We start from the raw sequence: 20,677 nt of genomic DNA, 5'->3' as shown, positions 1-20,677 counted from the left end.
ATTGATCTGTTTAAATAATTTGACACGCCTCTTTTGTCACTTTGTTACATACATCATACATGTTCCCTCTTTTAAGGTCATCATATCTATAGCTTTATTACTTTGTTAAGGATTTTAAAAAGCTTTATTAGTTGTGGCATGCTATAAAACTTCCATCATGCAAGTTGGCTGCATATGGACGATATGGATGTAATGGCATAGACTGCAATGGATTCCGAGTCACGATTGAAAAGTTAGGCTACTTTTTGTGAAATTAAATAAATATTTTTAGAATTTAAAGAAACAGATCATAAAATCTACTCTGATACTATAAAGAAATTAAGACAGTCATATAACAACAAATTAATGTGGTTCAATAAGATCTATGTTCATAGGAGAAGCAGAGAAATTCACTCTTATGGACTTGTAAATGAGACATTCAAATTATCAATTGAAAAAAATGATAGTATTTATTCTCAAAAACAAGAAAAATGAATTTTAGGTATTAAAAAAAAAATTACTATGTAAAATATAATAAAAATACATTGTTGGTCCCTAAAATATGGGATTTGTGTTACTTTTGGTCTTTCAAATTTTAATTTTGTCAATTTTGTCCTTGAAGTTTTCAATTTAAGTCAAATTGATCTGATCTAATTTCAAATGATCGTTTAAATCGTTAACAGAATAATTATAAATTTTTACTATGGTCCTTTAAATATACATTTTGTGTCATTTTGGTTCCCAAAATTTTAGTCTCCAAAATTTTAGTCTTGTCGATTTCTTCATTCAATATTATATTAAGGTTATATTCCATCTTCATTGTCGAAGTTTCAGACTAAATTAGCAAAATAAAAATTTTAGGGACCAAAGTGATAGATAACACTTACTTTGGGGACCAAATGTGTATTTTATTATCATTTTATTAACTATTTAGACAGTTCATTTGAGATTGAATCAAATAAACTCCAATCGAAAATTTTAATAACAAAATTTGCAAAATTGATACTTAAAGGATTAATTTGACACGCAATACATACTTTAAGGATCATAAATGTATTTTATCCAAAAAAATAAAATTTTAATTTAATGTTTAAATGTCAAAAATCTTATTTGTTAGGCCTCAAAATGTTTGGGCCACAGAAAAAGTAGGAATTTTTTAAAATAAGGCATATAGTCAAATTTATAGTTAAATGTAGATACATTGGCAAAGTCAGGAATTCAGCAAAGGAAAAAAAAAATTAAATATGGCATTAAAATTTTTTTTTTCATAATAAACAACATAAATATTACTAAACTTAAATATTTTGAGTCCATATGAATAAATATGAATTTCAAATTAAGGGATTTGAGGTTGAATTTTATAAAAATATTGGAAAATAACTATTATAGGTAAATTAGAAAATAAGTTACGATAGAAATGACATATTTTAATAGAAAAATTTTATAAAAACACATCACAAAAAAGTATGTGTTATATATTACGATTATATTTAATCTACACCTCTAACTCAAACTTAAATCTAACTATATTAATATATTTTTTTATATACTGTGGCAACCAATGTGGTATATTATATCTAATTTGGGATAAAAATTAACTTTAAGAGTAAATTGAGAAAGAATGTATTTTTTTTTTAATATTTTAAATTCAATAGCGAACAATGTTTTGCAATAATATATATATAATAGATGCAATGACATTTCAAACAGTAAAAGTTATACAAATTCTTAAAATTAATTTAATAATTTATTAAATTTTTTTTTTGGCCTAATAGTTATATAATACCGTTTGTGGTGTGAGATTGGCTTTAATGCCTATTGTACTATTGTCCCATCAATTTTTTTTTTTTTTTTTTATATTGAAAATAGGGGAATAGTTTAAATTTAAAATAAATTAAAAAAATTAGAGTTTAAATTTAAAAATAAAAAAAAAATTAACTGCATGCGTGAGCTACATCTTTCAATTTTCCATTAGTTGAATATGGCAAATGCTGACCTCTCTTAGGTCCGTTTAGTTCTCTTTTAAAATTAAAATTCTAATAAAAAAAATTAAAATTCATTTCAAAACTCATAATCAAACTCACAGTTCAAAATTCAATTCAAAATTCTTTTTAAAATATATAACTAAATTCTTTCAAAATTCTATTTAAAAAAAATCAAAAAAATATATTTTTTATTTTTTTTAAGAATTATGGTTTGAGTATGAAATTGTGTTTTGAGTTATAAGTTTTGAATTGAGATTTGAAAAAAGAAAATTTATATGGTTATGAGTTTTAAGTTCTATTTTTTTAATGTGCACTGTATTTTATACAATTGTGTATTGTATTTTTTTTTAAATATTTGAGTTGTATTTTTTAAAATATTTAAAATATTTTTTTATTTTAAATATTTTATTTTATTTTATAAATATTTTTAAAAATATTTTAATTTTTCTAATATTGTAACTAATTTTTTGAAAACATTTTTATTTTAAATATTTATTTATTTTTTTAAATTAAAAAAAATGGATCACCATATAAATATATATATATATATATATATATATATATCTAAATTATAACAATTTATTTGGCCAATGCTTAAAAAAATAAATAAATTATTTTTTGAAAAAATAAAAACAAAAAAAATATTCTGAAAAAAATATTTTTTAATAAAATTATAAAATAAAAATAATTTTGAATAATGAATGGGGGTCATGGGAGTCTTGTTTTATAGGGGTTCCAAACATTTTCCTTTTTTTTAATAGAGTTTTGAAAAGAGTTTGGTTATGAGTTTTGGTTTTGATTTGAGTGTGAAGTTGTATTTTGAGTTTTAAGTATTAAAAAATATATATATTTAAAATGAAAAAATTATTTAAATAAAAATTATATATTTAACATTAAAAAAATAATTTTTTTAAAAATTTAAATATAAAAAAAATAATTTCAAAAATTTCAAAATACAATTCAAAATTCAAAATACAACTCAAAACTCTTTTCAAAATTTATAACCAAATAAATTTTCTTTTTTCAAAACTTAATTCACAACTCTACACTTAAGTTATAATTTTACACTCAAATTATGATTCTAAAATTAAACCAAATAGAACCTAATTTTTTGTTCGACAATGCTACGTAGTTTTGGCCATTTGAGCACAAAAACGACGTCGTTTTGGCAGTTTTGAGCCATTTGAGCCACACAAATTGTGGCTCTCAAACATTATTCTAAAGTAATAAGCTTCATCCCTGTCCTTGTCAGTTCAGTAGCTAATGCTGCTATTCGTGCTTGAAGTTTTATTACATCTTGGTTTGGAAAGAATTTTTTTAAATTAACTCTCTGATTTTTTTTTTAATTATGTTTTTTTGAGTAAAAAATCATTTGGGAAGATTTTTTTTTTTTTTTTTGTGTGTAATTTTATGAGGAAAAAACTAAAATAATTATGATTCAAATGTGATATTTTATTTTTTAATAAGCTAAATTAGTTCCAACTTACTTCTAAATAAGGCTTACATTTAGTTCAATTCCATCTCTTGGGAGGTATCTTACAGCAAGTTTCCTTTGAAGTTGGCAGTGTATAAGTTGGCAAAGGGAAGCCGGCAGTATCTTTTTCTCAGTTACTGAGAAAGCTTGTGAGAATTTGATGAGACTTCTTAATCCAGAATTTAAGTTATGTTTGGATCAAGAATTTAAGAATGAATTTTCCTTTCCCTTCACAAATCTCCAATTAAATTCTTGATCCAAGCACAGCTTTATTGCCACTCACTCTACCACTTAAATTCATTGGTAAATTTGTTTGCCAAAGAGCTTTGATTTTTTTCAAATAAAAAAATTTATTGATGGTAGAAATATAACTAAATTACACCAATAAATAAAATAAAATGAAGCAAGATAGACATCATTACTTAAATAATAGGGTTAATTATAATTTTTTAATCTTATAATTTGACTCAAATTTCACTTTATTCCTTATAATTTTAAATTGAATAGCTTGGTTCCTATACTTTATCTAACTGCAATTTGGTCATTTCGTTCTATTTGAAAGTTAAAATTAACAATGTTAGAACACTAGTTAGTCTATTGAGATGTACACATGGAAAAATTAATAGAAATTTAGACAAAATAACTAAATTAAAACTAATTTAAAATACAATAACTAAACTATTTAATTTAAAAGTATAAAGACTAAATTAAAATTTGAATCAAAGTATATAAATTAGCAATGAAATTAACTCTACATAATATGTCGCAATTAAATTGGCTAATACTGCAAAGAGCATTGGCTTTATTTGATACGCAACACCCCCATACCATTTGCATTTTTCTTGCATAACAGTGTTTGATAGTCTGAATTTTCATGGTCCGAATGATTCGAACATCTCAAAACACGCCGTTTTAAGGATAAGACGATGTCATTTTGATACATTTAAACCATACCAATTCGAGTTTCATGCAATAAATGCTATGCTATTCACGCTCTAGATAAGCAAAAGGCTGCTATTCTATTGGCTTGCAGGACCCTCCTAGATAAGCAAAAGGTTGCTATTCTATTGGCTTGTAGGACCCTCCTATATAAGCAAAAGGTTGCCATTCTATTGGCTTGTAGGACCCTCCTAAACATAGAGTCAACTATTTAATTCCCATAGATGGATCTCTCCATACCACTGTATTATTATCACACTTTTCACCCTAAACCTCCACTAACAAAAAGACTAGAAGAAACACATCAACCATGTAATGAACTGTAATAATTCTCCTATCATTTTCTTGATATTGATTGCCACTACCTTTGCCTCACCTTTTGCTAAACTATATCCATGCCATAATAGAAAGATGTTGGTATTATTACCATCTTAATAATCCAAATCGAAGCACACTACTCATGCACAATCAAGAAAAAACACAAGTGAATTCATGTGAATTTCTTCATTTCACATATTTTAATTACATTTATGAACAAATCCACTCAATTTCACATATTCAGAATTTCTGTAAGTTTCTTATTTATGAGCAAATGAAAAGAAAAAAAAAATAGTATACGATTAATTAAACCCACAGAGAATGAATTTTTTAAAATTCAGACTCCACAACCTATTCTAAATATATTTAAAAAATTGTGCTCAAGTCATAACAAGATCTTAGTACATGGACATACTGTAGTCGGTTCAAACATGCCATGGTTGTATGGATCCCACGAACTTATTCCCTAGCAATGAAGTGATACTAAGGCCTCGTTTGGTAACAGATTTTTTTAGTAATTTTTTTGGTTTTTTGGCTAAAATGTGAGATAAAAAAACTAGTATGTTTGAGGTGATTTTTTGGCTTTTTACGAAAAGATGTGCAAAAAGTAGAGAAAAAAATAAATCTTTAATTTTTTTGTATGGATTGTCGATTTTTGGATTGTTTTTTTAATTTTTTGATTAAAAAAGGTACTTGTCAACGAGGCCTAAGTATCACCCACACCAACCATAGTACAAAAGCTATGGTTCTCTAATAGTTAGAGAGAGAAAATTGGGATACATATATTCAGGTCACCCATACAATAAACATATTTAATAATATTATATTAGAGAGAGATGTAACTCTATCTTCTTATAAGATAAGATAGTTGGTTATCCACACTAATTTACAGAATTAGTTTATTTAAAATTCAAGCCAATTAAATTTTTAAATAAGTCTTTACTTAGGCCTCGTTTGGCAAGAGGCTATTTTAGCCAATTAGTCAAAAAGTTACTAAATTAGCCAAAAAGCCAACAACCCATACAAAAAAGTCAAAGATTCTCTTTTCTCTCTACTTTTTGCACATCTTTTCGTAATTAGTCAAAAAGTCATCCCAAACATACAAGTTTTTTTTACCTACTTTTTTAGCCAAATAGCTAAAAAGTTACTAAAGTTACTAAATTAGTGTAAATCCAATGAGCTTTTTAAAAGAAGCATGTTTGCTATTATAGCTAATCTCATCAATTTTTACTTTCTCCAACAGGTTAGCTACTAAAATAACTATTTTAATAAGATTCTTTCAAGTTAAATACATTTAAAGAATTTTGAGAGATATTTTAAACTAATTTTTGTGAATAAATATGTCAAATAAAGAGTTGCGTTAAAGCACATAAATAAAAAAAACTAATTAGGTAAAATAAAAAACATATATTTTCTATCATTTAGCTAGTAATAAATGAAGAATAACATTAAAAATGTTTTTAGATGTTTAAACCCGAATTCAAAATTCGAACCCATTTTCAACACCATGCAAGACATACCCAATAAACTATCAGTCACAACAACCTTTCATGCTTTTGCCTTTTTGTTTTTCGGAAAATTACTTTTCATTGTTATTCGTGTAAAATTATTACATATTTATAAATAAAAAAAAAATATGATTTTAATTATTAATATTTATAAAATTTATTATTTATTTGTAATTATTTTTCTAAACAGGCCCTGACAAGTAATTTTTCCTTTGTTTATTTTTTATTTTTTAACTTGGTATCATTTTTAAATACCAGTCACAATTTAGTGTTGAAAGAACAAATTGACGACCTTTAATAGATGGGACACTCACTTTTTCAGTTCGAGGGCATACATAAAATGCCAAACCAACAACTTATTTTGCCGGTAGATCAACTTTGGATGAATATTGGGTTTTAATGTTTTTGTAGTCATTATCATTCTATTCCTCATTTTGATCAATTATTTGGTATATCATTTCTGCATGGTTCCAATTACTTTTTTGATCAGCATGGTTCCAATTACTTTAATAACACTTGCGAGTTCATATGTTTCGATTCAATTATTATTATTATTATTATTATTATTATTATTATTTTAAAATCAGATATTCGGGTTAATTTGTGCGCATCTTGACTAATTTCAAGACACTGAAATTAATGACCAAACAAAACTGTAATAGCCCCCTAAAGTGATTCGAATTCAAGATCTTAAATCTTATTATCAAATATTTATCATTCTAAGGGGTTATGTTTAATTTCAATTCAGTTGAGGCAGTGACACATGAATCAGCAACCATAAGAACAATTTATATTCTTCTTTATTAATTTAATACCTAATTGATTGAAGTCATATACTAGCAAAGTTTGGATTGGAACTATTTAAAATCCAGCTCTTGATTGAGAATATGTTGTTGGGTAGTTTATACTAATCACCCCAATGTAAGGGCTCCGTGGGCAGGCCCCCGACCCGATTTTTGGAGTAGGGGTGAGCCTTATGAGAGTTTGTCCCGAGCTTATTTTGAAAATCTGAGTCATTTATATTGTACGACTTGTCAAGTATATCATCAATAAAAAAAAATCAATTTAATAAGATATCTACAGGCACATCATAAGACCACATTTGCTTTTTGTTTTTTTGTTTTTGTGTTTTTTAAATAAATGGCTAACATAATTTTTATAAGCAACTAGGTCCTGATCATGGGATTACAAATGTCTAATTAACTTGATCTTTTTTTTATGAATGATGTGCTTGACGAATCTTACAATATGAATAACTCAAATTATTGAAATAAGCTCGAGACAAACTCCCGTAGAGCCTCACTGCAAGTTGTTGTGCATAACATCAATTTTGATCCTTTTTAGTATTTCACTCATTTTTTTAGTACTATGTATTTGTAATTGAAGTGCCACATCGCTTGGCATTCTTGTATTTTTTTTTTTTCAAATCATAGTGAAACTTTAGCGATTTGATTCTAGTATGAATCACATAAATATGTTTATTCTTGAATATTTGATTTAGATTTTTGTTCTATTTTGATTTGTATTTGGTGTCTCATCGAAATTAGCTATATCAATAACCAAGACATCGAGCCTAGTGGTTGTGTTGTACCTTTTGTGGTGTAAGGTCTCTGGTTCAACTCCTATGAAGAGGAGTTTGATATCCTTTGTGATAGTTGGCTTATTTCTTTCCCATTATGAGGTTATTTGTGATTAGTCTTGGTTGTTGGGCTTTACTTGTGGGCTTGTTGGCTTGGTGGATTGGTTATTCAACTTTGTTAAGTTTCTGACTATTGTAGATTAGTGGTCTATTTGATGATGTAAATATTTATTATAATATAATTACTCTCCTATCTATTAAAAAAAAATTAGCTATATCAATCCCTAACATATAGGATTTGTTGAAAACATCAATGCATGAATTCACAAAGGAAATTAAACTTAAAAATAATATATATATATATATATATATTATGTGGATATTCTTAAAATATGAAAAAAATACATGTAGGTGGTACACGTATTATGTGTTGCATGGATACACACGTATGAAGTTAAAATAAAAAATTAACCAAAAAAAAAAAAAAAAAACTCTAGAAGAATTCATCAAAATTGGCAAATAACTTTTTTCACCAATACAATATACCCAATGTATCGTCTATGAATATGTATTTGTTAATTAGCTATGTGAGAAGTAAGAATAATATTAGGGATCATGAAAAAATATCATAAAATGATTCATGAAGACTTTTCATCTTTTGATTAGTGTATAGTGTTTTATTAAGTATGTAAACCAAGAGTGAAGAGTCACTACAAAAAATTTACTTTTTTGCGACGGTAAAATACGGTTGCCAATACCCAAAAAGCCGTCTCAAAAGCTTTTTTGCGACGGTAAATAGCTTTTAGCGACGGTAATAGGGGGGTCGCAAAAAAAGGGGTAGCTAAAGGTCTTTAGCGACGGTAAGACGCCGTCGCAAAATATTGGCGACGGCAAAAATGCCTTTTAGCGACGGCAAAATACTGTCGCAATTAATGTGTAAAAATCTGAAGTTTTTGAAACGGCACTAAAATACCGTCGCTAATATGGTTATTTGCGACGGTAAAATACCGTCGCAAAAGGGTTTATTTGAGACGGTAAAAATACCGTCGCTAAAATAGTTATTTGCGACGGGTTTAATACCGTCGTTAATACTGTTATTTGCGACAGAAAAATGTGTCGTCTCTAAAAATATTATTTGCGACGGTGAAAATACCGTCGCTAAAGGCCTTTTGTTAGTATTGCCAATATCATTGGCGACGGCTACGCTACCGTCGCAAAAACCTGGTTCTAACAAAAATGCTGCAATAAAATTATTAAAAATATGCAAATTACATATATTAAATAAAAATAGCTAAAAAAAATCGATAATTATATAATAATATAAAAATTCCTGTATATAAATAAAATTTCATCCATAATTAAAATACTCTTCCATTCATAACAACACATCATCAAAATTATCCAACCACATAATTTTGCATAATACATACATAATGTTGTTCACAAATCTAAATAACGTAAATCAAAAATAAAAGTTTTCTTCATAATTCTTCCGTGGGTTAAAAAAATAAAAGTTCGTCGCAATCTTCACACGGCTGCATTCCACAAGAAGCAAACTGCTACTCAGGAAATATCTGAAAATAAAAAATAAAAATAATTAATGACAATATAATTATGTGTTAATATTTTAATTACAAAAAAACATAAAAAATTAATTACTATATAATTACAAAGATAGTTAAGTAAATAATTTTGGCTAGATAGAAATTCGACCCTAACTTCCAAACCGGAAACCCGATTCGAGTCTCGTCTTCTCCCACAAGTCTCTCGTGTCTAGGCGATCATGTGTGCCAAGTTTCGTGCTAAACCGACCCCTTTGGTGATTTTGGAGCGTCAACATCTTGAATTCAAATTTCTTAAGGAACTAGTTTGCCTAGACCGAAATACGGCTCTAATTCCCAAACCGGGAAACCGATTGGAGTCCCGTCTTCTCCCACAAGTCTCTCGTGCCTAGGCGGTCGTGTGTGCCACGTTTCGTGCCAATCCGACCCCGTTTGGTGATTTTGGGGCGTCAACACCTCGAATTTAAGTTTCTTAAGGAACTAGTTTGCCTAAACCGAAATACGGCTCTAATTCCCAAACCGGGAAACCGATTGAAGTCCCGTCTTCTCCCACAAGTCTCTCATGCCTAGGCGGTCGTGTGTGCCAAGTTTCGTGCCAATCCGACCCCGTTTGGTGATTTTGGGGCGTCAACACCTCGAATTTAAGTTTCTTAAGGAACTAGTTTGCCTAAACCGAAATATGGCTCTAACTCCCAAACCGGGAACCCGATTCGAGTCCCGTCTTCTCCCACAAGTCTCTTGTGCCTAGGCGGTCGTGTGTGCCAAGTTTCGTATCAATCCGACCCTGTTTGGTGATTTTGGGCCTTCAACACCTCGAATTCAAGTTTCTTAAGGAACTAGTTTGCCTAAACCGAAATATGGCTCTAACTTCCAAACCAGGAACCCGATTGGAGTCCTGTCTTCTCCCACAAGTCTCTCGTGCCTAGGCGGTCGTGTGTGCAAAGTTTCGTGCCAATCCGACCCCGTTTGGTGATTTTGGGGCGTCAACACCTCGAATTTAAGTTTCTGAAGGAACTAGTTTGCCTAAACCGAAATACGGCTCTAACTCCCAAACCGGGAACCCGATTGGAGTTCCGTCTTCTCCCACAAGTCTCTCGTGCCTAGGCGGTCGTGTGTACCAAGTTCCGTGCTAAACCGACCCCTTTTGGTGATTTTGGGACGTTAACACTTCGAATTCACGTTTCTTAAAGAACTAGTTTGCCTAGAGTGAAATCTGTCTCTAACTCCTAATCCGGGAACCCGATTGGAGTCCCGTCTTCTCCCACAAGTCTCTCGTGCCTAGGCGGTCGTGTGTGCCAAGTTTCGTGCCAATCCGACCCCGTTGGGTGATTTTGGGGCGTCAACACCTCGAATTTAAGTTTCTTAAGAAACTAGTTTGCCTAAACCGAAATACGGCTCTAACTCCCAAACCGGGAACCCGATTCGAGTTCCGTCTTCTCCTACAAGTCTCTCGTGCCTAGGCGGTCGTGTGTGCCAAGTTCCGTGCTAAACCGACCCCTTTTGGTGATTTTGAGACGTTAACACCTCGAATTCAAGTTTCTTAAAGAACTAGTTTGCCTAGAGTGAAATTCGTCTCTAACTCCTAATCCGGGAACCCGATTGGAGTCCCGTCTTCTCCCACAAGTCTCTCGTGCCTAGGCGGTCGTGTGTACCAAGTTTCGTGCCAATCCAACCCCGTTTGGTGATTTTGGGGCGTCAACACCTCGAATTTAAGTTTCTTAAGGAACTAGTTTGCCTAAGCCGAAATACGGCTTTAACTCCCAAACCGGGAACCCGATTGGAGTTCCGTCTTCTCCCACAAGTCTCTCGTGCCTAGGCGGTCGTGTGTGTCAAGTTCCGTGCTAAACCGACCCCTTTTGGTGATTTTGGGACGTTAACACTTCGAATTCAAGTTTCTTAAAGAACTAGTTTGCCTAGAGTGAAATCCGTCTCTAACTCCTAATCCGAGAACCCGATTGGAGTCCCGTCTTCTCCCACAAGTCTCTCGCGCCTAGGCGGTCGTGTGTGCCAAGTTTCGTGCCAATCGGACCCCGTTGGGTGATTTTGGGACGTCATCACCTCGAATTTAAGTTTCTTAAGGAACTAGTTTGCCTAAACCGAAATACGGCTCAACTCCCAAACCGGGAACCCGATTGGAGTTCCGTCTTCTTCCACAAGTCTCTCGTGCCTAGGCGGTCGTGTGTGCCAAGTTCCGTGCTAAACCGACCCCTTTTGGTGATTTTGAGGCGTTAACACCTCGAATTCAAGTTTCTTAAAGAACTAGTTTGCCTAGAGTAAAATTCGTCTCTAACTCCTAATCCAGGAACTCGATTGGAGTCCTGTCTTCTCCCACAAGTCTCTCATGCTTAGGCGGTCGTGTGTGCCAAGTTTCGTACCAATCCGACCCCGTTTGGTGATTTTGGGGCGTCAACACCTCGAATTTAAGTTTCTTGAGGAACTAGTTTGCCTAAACCGAAATACGGCTCTAACTCCCAAACCGGGAACCCGATTGGAGTTCCGTCTTCTCCCACAAGTCTCTCGTGCCTAGGCGGTCGTGTGTGCCAAGTTCCGTGCTAAACCGATCCCTTTTGGTGATTTTGGGATGTTAACACTTCGAATTCAAGTTTCTTAAAGAACTAGTTTGCCTAGAGTGAAATCCATCTCTAACTCCTAATCCGAGAACCCGATTGGAGTCCCGTCTTCTCCCACAAGTCTTTCGTTCCTAGGTGGTCGTGTGTGCCAAGTTTCGTGCCAATCCGACCCCTTTTGGTGATTTTGGGGCATTAACACCTTGAATTCAAGTTTTGTAAAGAAATAGTTTGCCTAGAGTGAAATCCATCTCTAACTCCTAATCCGGGAATCCAATTTGAGTCCCGTCTTCTCCCACAACTCTATTAGCTTAGAATGCAAATAATGCAAATATACATTTTAGCTTAGAATGTAAAGTTACATTTTATACCTGATCTTCCGGTGGTGCTGTATATGGATTCTCGTCTTCTGCAGATTCCCTAAATGCCCGGTGGCCACTCGATGCATCAGGAGCCTATGATAGTCAATGCATAATGTGTTAATCATATTCGAATTTTATACATAATGTTGGGTGACAATTTAACTATCAAACAATTTAATTTATATCGAACCTATCTGTTAGGATCCACACTTGCCCCCTGTGACACAAAGGCCATCATCTCAGCTCTCAGCTGCTGTAAATGTGTAGAGAACTCTGCTCTCATCTCCTCCCTCAGCTCCTCCCTCAACTCATCCCTTAGCTCCGCACGAACCTGCTGGGTGATCTGAACAATAGTCGATGGCTGGGGTGCTGACTGTGAAGGCCCTGCACCATCTTTATACACTGCTCTCCGAGGCACAGTTCTCCCGTATGTGCGACAATATCCATGATTGTCATGACCTATCAACTCATGGAAAATGGCATTCCTAGCCTCCAAAGTCCGACAATCCTCAGGTAGCATAGAGAGTTGGCCATTAAACTCATCCTGTATTGAATAAGAAATACAAGTATATGCCAAATTAAGATGGTTAACACAAAAAATAAAAAATAAACTTTAAATACAATCAAAGGTGTTTGGAAACTACCAAGGTCTGGATAACCTTTGGGTCATCTGCTCTACGTGTCATAAGCCAAACATTCATCTTATCAGTAGACTCCCCCTTATTGGTCATCTACATTTTTTTAGAAATATGAAAATTAGAATCCAAATAATTTGTAAATATACAATGTTTATTTATATACAAAAATAAAACAGTAAAATATAAACCTCATGCCGTATCTGAGCGAAAGTAGTACGCCCTGTGGTATGAGCTATGCCGTGAGCTCGCTGATTTTTAGCGTTCCTAGTTGCAATTTTCTATTATAGGTTCAACAAATGTAAGTATATAAATATGATTTGTATGTTTACATATCATACATATAACTTATTTATATACCTCAGTATCGGAAGTACGCCAATACTCCACAAGTTCTTCCCACTGGCTTGGCACAATGTGCAAAGGAACATCATCCTTCAGATTAGGATCTTCACTTCTAGGCTTGAAATACTTACACTTAATCTTATTCTTGTGATCCTTCCATATGCTGTTACAGTTTTTCATGCATATTGGCTTGTACTCCTCTAGACATATATTCAAATTGTCCTATAAAACATAATTTCAAGGTTTAAATAATAATAACACAATTTTGGAATTTAAATTTTTGGACAAAAATATACTTTTACCTTCACATCCTTCCAGATAGCATCAAGAATATCATCAGGCACAGTGTTCCAGTCAAGAAAAGTAAGAGGAACAATGTTACCATTTTGCACAATAATGCCAAGTTGAGTAGTTAACTTAGACACATTATCCCCTATTGGACAGTAATTTTCATCAAATTGTATGTCCAATTTGGTACCGGTACCCCACTCCCTAATGCCCTTGGCACATCCTCTACCATGCCTACTCGAGGTTGATGAAGAACTAACATGACCTGTGAGATACAATAAGAATAAACAATATGCAATGATAATAAACAAATGCAAATTTAAATAATGTCAATACAAATCAATTTCTTATACCTGAGTGAGGCTGTGAAGAAGTCGAAGTATCTGAAAAATACAATGAAAATAAACAAGTTATATGTAATGAGAACAAATAAATATATATTTAAATAATTTTCATACAAATCAAAGCAAATTTATATATCTGCGGATGGCTCATAAGCCGATGACTCTAGTCGGGATGATAGCTGCTGCGGTGCCACTGATGGTGGACGCACCGATGGTAGGCCTAAAGGCTGAGTAGATGAAGCTGGTGTGGTGCCACTGATGGGGGTCGATGCGGTGGCACTAATGGCCCCTCTGATGGTGCTCGCTGTGATGCCTCCTCTAATGGTGGTGCCACTGATGGTGGACGCACCAATGGTAGGCGTGGTGGCTGAGTAGATGATAGCAGCTGTGGTGCCACTAATGGTGGTCGATGCGGTGCCACTAATGGTGCTCGCTGTGATGCCTCCTCTAATGGTGGCACTAATGGCCCTTCTGATGGTGGTCGATGTGATGCCTCCTCTGATGGTGGTGCCGCTGATGTCCTCTTACGTACCACATCGGACATCATGCGCCGGGGATGATCAAGTTTCCTCTTCCTTCCCATAATAATCTGCAAGCAATATAACATTAATTAGAAACATAGATAATGGTTTGTCATCAACTATAATATGACATTAATTGAACTAATACAATTACAAAGACAAAGTAAATTAAGAAACTGATGATTAACTACAACCTTGGCCTTAAGTGAATTACTGATGTTGATTAAATATCAACCTATTTGAACATCAACTGTTTCCCCTTCTGCGGCTTGTTTCACCCAACCAATTTCTTCATCACGAAGCATTATATTTTCTTCCAATTATTGGCTCATATATGCCTCAATTTGTGGATCAGTCGAACTCATATCAAATAAACCTCTTTGAGAAATCTTCACCGCCACTTGCCAGTCTGGTTGTAACGGGTCTGCAACATACCAAACTTGCTCTGCTTGGGATGCCAAAATGAAAGGTTCATTAGTAATTCGATCATCTCGATACAACAAATGATTGAAGTTGACTAACGTGAAATTGAAGACATCTTGTATCTTCCCGTGAATGTTGTCAATCCAATCACACTTAAACAACACATGCTTCTTCTCATTGGAATATCGAATCTCAACAATATCTGTCAATTGTCCATAATAGTACACAGACCCCACACGAGGATTCTTGTCTTTCCGACTAGCATAACTTATGGTATCTGCCTTCAAAGCTACACCACAATTTTGTGTGGCTCGATGGTCATCCATGGCCTTTACTCGATACCGAAACCCATTCATTATATACCCGTTGAACCTCCTTGCCAGGTTATGAGGACCATTTGCCACTACAGTAATCTCTTCAGAAAATGTGACATCACTAGTCCTTCGCAAAGTTTGAACCTATTTTAAATAATAAAAATTGTAAAATTTAAAATATAGTTCGACTTAGGTAAATAGAATCTGTAGATTTAAATACATACATGTTCCTTGAACCAAATGTGAAAAGTTTCAAAATGTTCACGCCGAAGCTGATGATCGTCAACACGAGGCATTTTGACCTTAAGTTCTTCAAGGTGTTTGCTGTGTAAATTGAAATTTTATCGAAAAACAAAATTTGGTTCAAAATTCAATGAAACATAATGAAATATTGAGTGAGTCACATAACTTACTTTATGAATGGTTGAACCGCGGCTGTATTGAAGAAGACATACCGATGAGTTTGTACCCAAGAAGTGTTATCAAGATAAAAGCTTATGATTTCACCAACAGCACGACCCAGATTATCATCACCACTGTAGTTCCTCGTGGGTCGATTAGATTTAGTTTCCACATCATTGAGATATTGTGCACAAAAATTTATGCATTCTTTCATAAGATATCCTTTAGCAATTGAACCTTCTGGACGAGCTCTATTACGCACATATTGCTTCAAAGTAAGAAGATACCTCTCAATTGGATACATCCATCGAAACTGAATCGCTCCACCCAATAATGCTTCGTCAACTAGATGTATAGGCAAGTGCTCCATTATATCAAAAAAAGTAGGAGGAAATATTTTCTCTAGATGACAAAGTGTTACGGCGATACGATCTTGAATATATTGCAAATCTGTCGCACGATTGACTTTGGAACACAATTGTCTAAAGAAATTGCTCAATTCAATCAAAGGTTCAATTACATTCTTCGGTAACGATCTTCGAATGGCCAATGGAATTAGTTGTTGCATCAGAATATGACTATCGTGGCTCTTAAGACCTCCAATACTTCTATCATGTAAGCGCACACGACGCGATATATTGGATGAATACCCGTCGGGAACTCTAACTTCCTTCAATACTTTCAAGAACAAATCTTTCTCATCCTTGGTCATCGTGAATTGTGCCGGTGGTAAATAAGCTTTATTCGACCCTTTTAACTGCAAATGTAGGGGTTTTCTAATATTCATTTCTTGTAAATCACGCCGAGCATTAACACCATCCTTTGATTTTCCTGCAACCCCTAATATTGTCCACAACACATTATCACAAACATTCTTCTCTATATGCATCACATCGAGGTTGTGTCTAATTAGATTGTGCTCCCAATATGGCAGTTCATAGAAGATACTCTTTTTCTTCCAGCTATGGGTGCGATGTCCAGCTTTCTACTTCTCTACTTGTCTCCTACGCCTCTCCTTAAGGTCATCCCTCTTGTATTGGGTTAAAATACCCTCAGATTCTAATTGTAGCAGCATCTCAGTTCCAGACAACAATTTTGGTTTGAATCTAACTTCCCGACTACCATCAAATGATACTTTATCCTTTCGGAATTTATGGCCATTAGGTAAAAATCTGCGATGACCCAAGTATGATTGTTTCCTACTATGCTTCAACCAACACGATGTAGTTTTTCTATTGCAACAAGGACATGCATATTCGCCTTTAGTACTCCATCCTGACAAGTTTACATATGCAGGAAAATCACTAATTGTCCAAAGTAAAGCTGCATGCATTTGAAACATTTGATTTGTTGATGCATCAAATGTGGAGACACCGTCATTCCATAGTTCTTTCAACTCCTCAATCAACGGTTGCATATACACATCAATCTTGTCACCAGGTCCTTTCGGGCCGTCAATAAGCACAGATAAAATTAGAAATGGTTGTTTCATGCACATCCATGGCGGCAAGTTGTATGGAATGAGTACAACAGGCCAAGTGCTATGAACTATGTTCATCATCCTGAATAGGTTAAAACCATCAGATGCTAAGCCAAGCCTTATACTTCGGCAATCATTACTAAAGTCAATATTCCGACGATCAAAATCTTTCCATGCAAGGGAGTCTGCAGGATGCCTAAAGACACCGTCATTAGTTCGTTCCTCTGCATGCCATCTCATTAACTTAGCCGTCTTGGATGACATAAACAGCCTCTGCAACCTTGGCTTTAAAGGAAAATACCTCATTTGTTTTGCAGCTATTTGTTTGCCACCGTTGTGAGGACCATTTGAACCACCATCACCATTTGATTTCCATCTTGAACTGTTGCATTTGACACATTTATCAAGATTGGCGTCCTCGTTTCGAAACAACATGCAACTGTTGGGACATGCATTCCATGTCTCATATGTGAAGCCCAAATCTGTTGTGACCTTTTGAACTTTATAATATGAGTCCGGGAGTTTCACACCCAACGGGAACGCCTCATTCAATAACTCAAGAAACATGTCAACAGACTTGCTTGTCCACTGATTAAGCACCTTCAAATGTAGAAGTCGAACAATGAATGACAAAGATGTGAACTTCTGACAACCTGGATACAATTCACTTTGTGCATCTTGAAGAAGTTTGAAATAGTTTGCAGTCTCTGCATTTTGACCGAGCTGGGGTTCAGATGCATGGGGATCAGTGCTCTGTGCTTCATTACCGTCAACACTTGTACCGGCATGTGGATTTCCCACAGCCCCTTGTATCATTCCAACCATATCGTCGCCAATGTCTAAATTAGCCAATGTTTCATTCCCTCGATTAGCATGCAGAGATACGTAAGATTCCCCATGATTAATCCAATGTTTGTACTTTTTAAAAAAACCACTCAAAATCAGATGCTTCCGTATACCCTCTCGCACAAGATGGTATCGATTCTCACATTTTCTACACGGACAACTAATCATCGAACCTTCAGCCCTATTGGTGTAAGCAAACACAAGGAATTGATCAATCCCATTAATGTATTCCCTCGACATCCTATTTGGCAAATCAATCCAACTCTTATCCATCATCTGTACTTCCCTTATATGTGTTTCCCACTATTAATTTGCTTCAGGAAAACTTACTGGGAGATATACATCTCACATACGAAACAAATATGCCCTAGAAAAAAATATAATTACAACAAATGTAAGAGTCATAATGAGATGTAAGGGTAAAAATATAATTACAAGACATAATATCACATATTAATTATCGTAAGGGAAGAGGGGATTGGTGGGCTTCGAATCCCGATTAGTGAGGAAACAACCAAGGGCATGCGCTATTGGGCCAAAAGCTATCCTCAAATGCATTGATAAATATAATAATGGGTTATAAAGCTTTTCTATGTTAATTCAATTGCCCCATTATGTTTTCATATAAAATGCTTGCATTTCAATTCTATTGTGCAAGTGCTTCAGTTCTAGATTTATTTATGTAAGGTGATTAATCATGGTCTTTCTAGACTGAAAAAGTGATAAGGGTGGTAGTAAATAAGAGTACTGGTTGAATTATTCATTGGGGGCTTGTTGCCAAAGTTATTACAGGTATCCCCTAATACTTGGTTCAAAAAAATCCAAGCATCATTTTAGTAAGATGAAGGATCTTAACTTCTCCCCCTTTCATCTTCACCAAACATAAAAAGAGTATATATATATAAGGGGAGGGATGGGGATAAAAGATTATATTCCTCCTACTAGTTCTTCAACAGAAGTGAATACTCAACTTGCCTTTGGAACAACAGTGAGACAAGGAACTTTTCCTCCACTCCCAAAACATAAAAAAATAGAAAACCCCTGAGTACCCCCTGCCAAGGGAAGCAAGAAACTTGAGTAAAATTTTTCCTTAAGGCATGTTGCATTAGGGTTTCAAACTAAAATGTAAGTCAAACATTCACTCCCTAAACTCAAGCAACTTAAGAAACTTCAAAAACTATAACATCCAACATAAAATCTGCAAATTAATTCATATGTTCTGCATGTCTCATTTAAGTAAGAAGCAAAACTAAAAGGAAATTTTATATCTTAACCTCCTTATTTTCTATCTTCAATACAAGCAATAGAAATTAGAATTGGAAATCTGTAATCATGTAAGAAGCAAAACTAAAAGGAAATTTTTGACAGATTCTAATGGGTGGACAAATCACGCAAAGAAAACATAAAAAATGGGAAAGATTACCACAGAAGCAGCAGCAAGTGAAGGTGAAAGTCCAATGTCATAAACAGTAACAAGTGCAGTTCCCAACCCTTTAGGAGCCAGTACTGACTGCGAGCATTGTAAACCTGATGGTGGCTGAATCACTTCTACAACTTGGGAATTATTAACAACAGCATCCAAAAAACAGCTTCCTCCAGTGATTGAGAGATTTAGCTGGAAAAGAAAAAAGCATCTCATATGAGAAGCCCAAGTATTGGGTGATAAAACCGAAATGTGCCGATGTCTTGGGGAGAAATCAATAGAGGATATAAAGCCCAAGATGAAACATAACATCAATAGAGGATATAAACAACCTAGATGATATCAATATATCACAAAATATAGATATCGTTTGGGGAGAAATCCAGATTCAAAAATTAAAATCATAATAAAATATATCAATAAATCAAAATATCAATGTCTAAAAAATACACAGATAACTACATTTCAATCTCTGAAGAATATGGATATATCAATTGATATTATAAACTTCCCAACCATAAAGTGGGAATCAAATTGAAGAATGGAAAGGATTGAAGGTGCCTCGTCACTCGTTCACAGTCGTTCACAGTCTTGCCTCGTCACTCGTCGTTCGCAGTCATTCACCCTCGTTCTTGCCTTGTCACTCGTCGTTCATAGTCGTTCGTCACTCGTCGTTCACAGTCACTGCCTCGTCACTTCGGCGAAGGCCGTCGTTCACCCTCGTCAATCTGCGAATGCCGTCGTTCACCCTCCTTCACCCCGGTACTGAATGATTTTCATTTTAGGATTTTGGGGATTCTGGGATTCGGATTTTGGGGGTTTTGGTTTGGTGAGTTTAGGGATTTTGATTTGGGGGTTTTGGTTTGGTGAGTTTAGGGATTGGGATTTTGGGGATTTTAGGATGACCGCGAATGGGAGAAATGAGCGGGATGTGAATTTTTTTTTTTTTTTTTTTTACGACGGAATATATACCACCGTCGCAAATGATACTTGATTAACAAATTAAAACGACGTCGTTTTACAAAAAATTTTTTTGCGACGGGCTTATGCCGTCACAAATGGTCCACCATTTGCGACCGCAACTCTTTACCGTCGCTAAATAATACTTTTTGCGACGGTATACGTGCGTCGCAAATGCTCCTCCATCTCCGTCGCAAAAGGCCATTTTCGTCGACGGTAGATAAACGCTGTCGCAAAAATACTTTTTTGGTGACGGCAACTGCATTGCGTCGCAAAAACTTATTTTTTGCGACGGCAGGTGCCTCGTCGCAAAAGCCTCCGTGTTATATAACAGATTTTCTTGTAGTGAATCTTCATGAAACTTTTTATGATGATTCTTTCATGATGCCTAGCATTGGCCATAGTAAGAAATTTTGTTCAGTG

General features: G+C 34.3%; 2 protein-coding genes across 2 annotated transcripts; both read right to left on the bottom strand.

Moving 5' to 3' along the window:
- Positions 1-12,293: 12,293 nt before the first annotated feature.
- On the bottom strand, positions 12,294-13,137 carry LOC145803135 (uncharacterized). Its single transcript, XM_082896477.1, has 3 exons — positions 12,918-13,137; positions 12,464-12,817; positions 12,294-12,366 (listed from the first exon to the last, which is right to left on the bottom strand). The coding sequence occupies exons 1-2, from the start codon at positions 13,002-13,004 to the stop codon at positions 12,464-12,466; spliced, it is 441 nt and encodes a 146-aa protein (XP_082752603.1). The 5' UTR covers positions 13,005-13,137; the 3' UTR covers positions 12,294-12,366.
- An 892-nt stretch (positions 13,138-14,029) lies between these two features.
- LOC145802353 (uncharacterized) lies at positions 14,030-20,459 on the bottom strand. Its single transcript, XM_082895055.1, has 3 exons — positions 20,418-20,459; positions 19,295-19,486; positions 14,030-14,474 (listed from the first exon to the last, which is right to left on the bottom strand). The coding sequence occupies exons 1-3, from the start codon at positions 20,457-20,459 to the stop codon at positions 14,106-14,108; spliced, it is 603 nt and encodes a 200-aa protein (XP_082751181.1). The 3' UTR covers positions 14,030-14,105.
- Between the last annotated feature and the right edge of the window lie 218 nt (positions 20,460-20,677).

The sequence above is a fragment of the Camellia sinensis genome, chromosome 11 (assembly GCF_055761805.1).
Source record: "Camellia sinensis isolate YWXY chromosome 11, ASM5576180v1, whole genome shotgun sequence".
Classification (NCBI taxonomy): Eukaryota; Viridiplantae; Streptophyta; class Magnoliopsida; order Ericales; family Theaceae; genus Camellia; species Camellia sinensis.
Note: the sequence above shows the minus strand (reverse complement) of the source record. Positions and strands in the feature narration are given on the sequence as shown.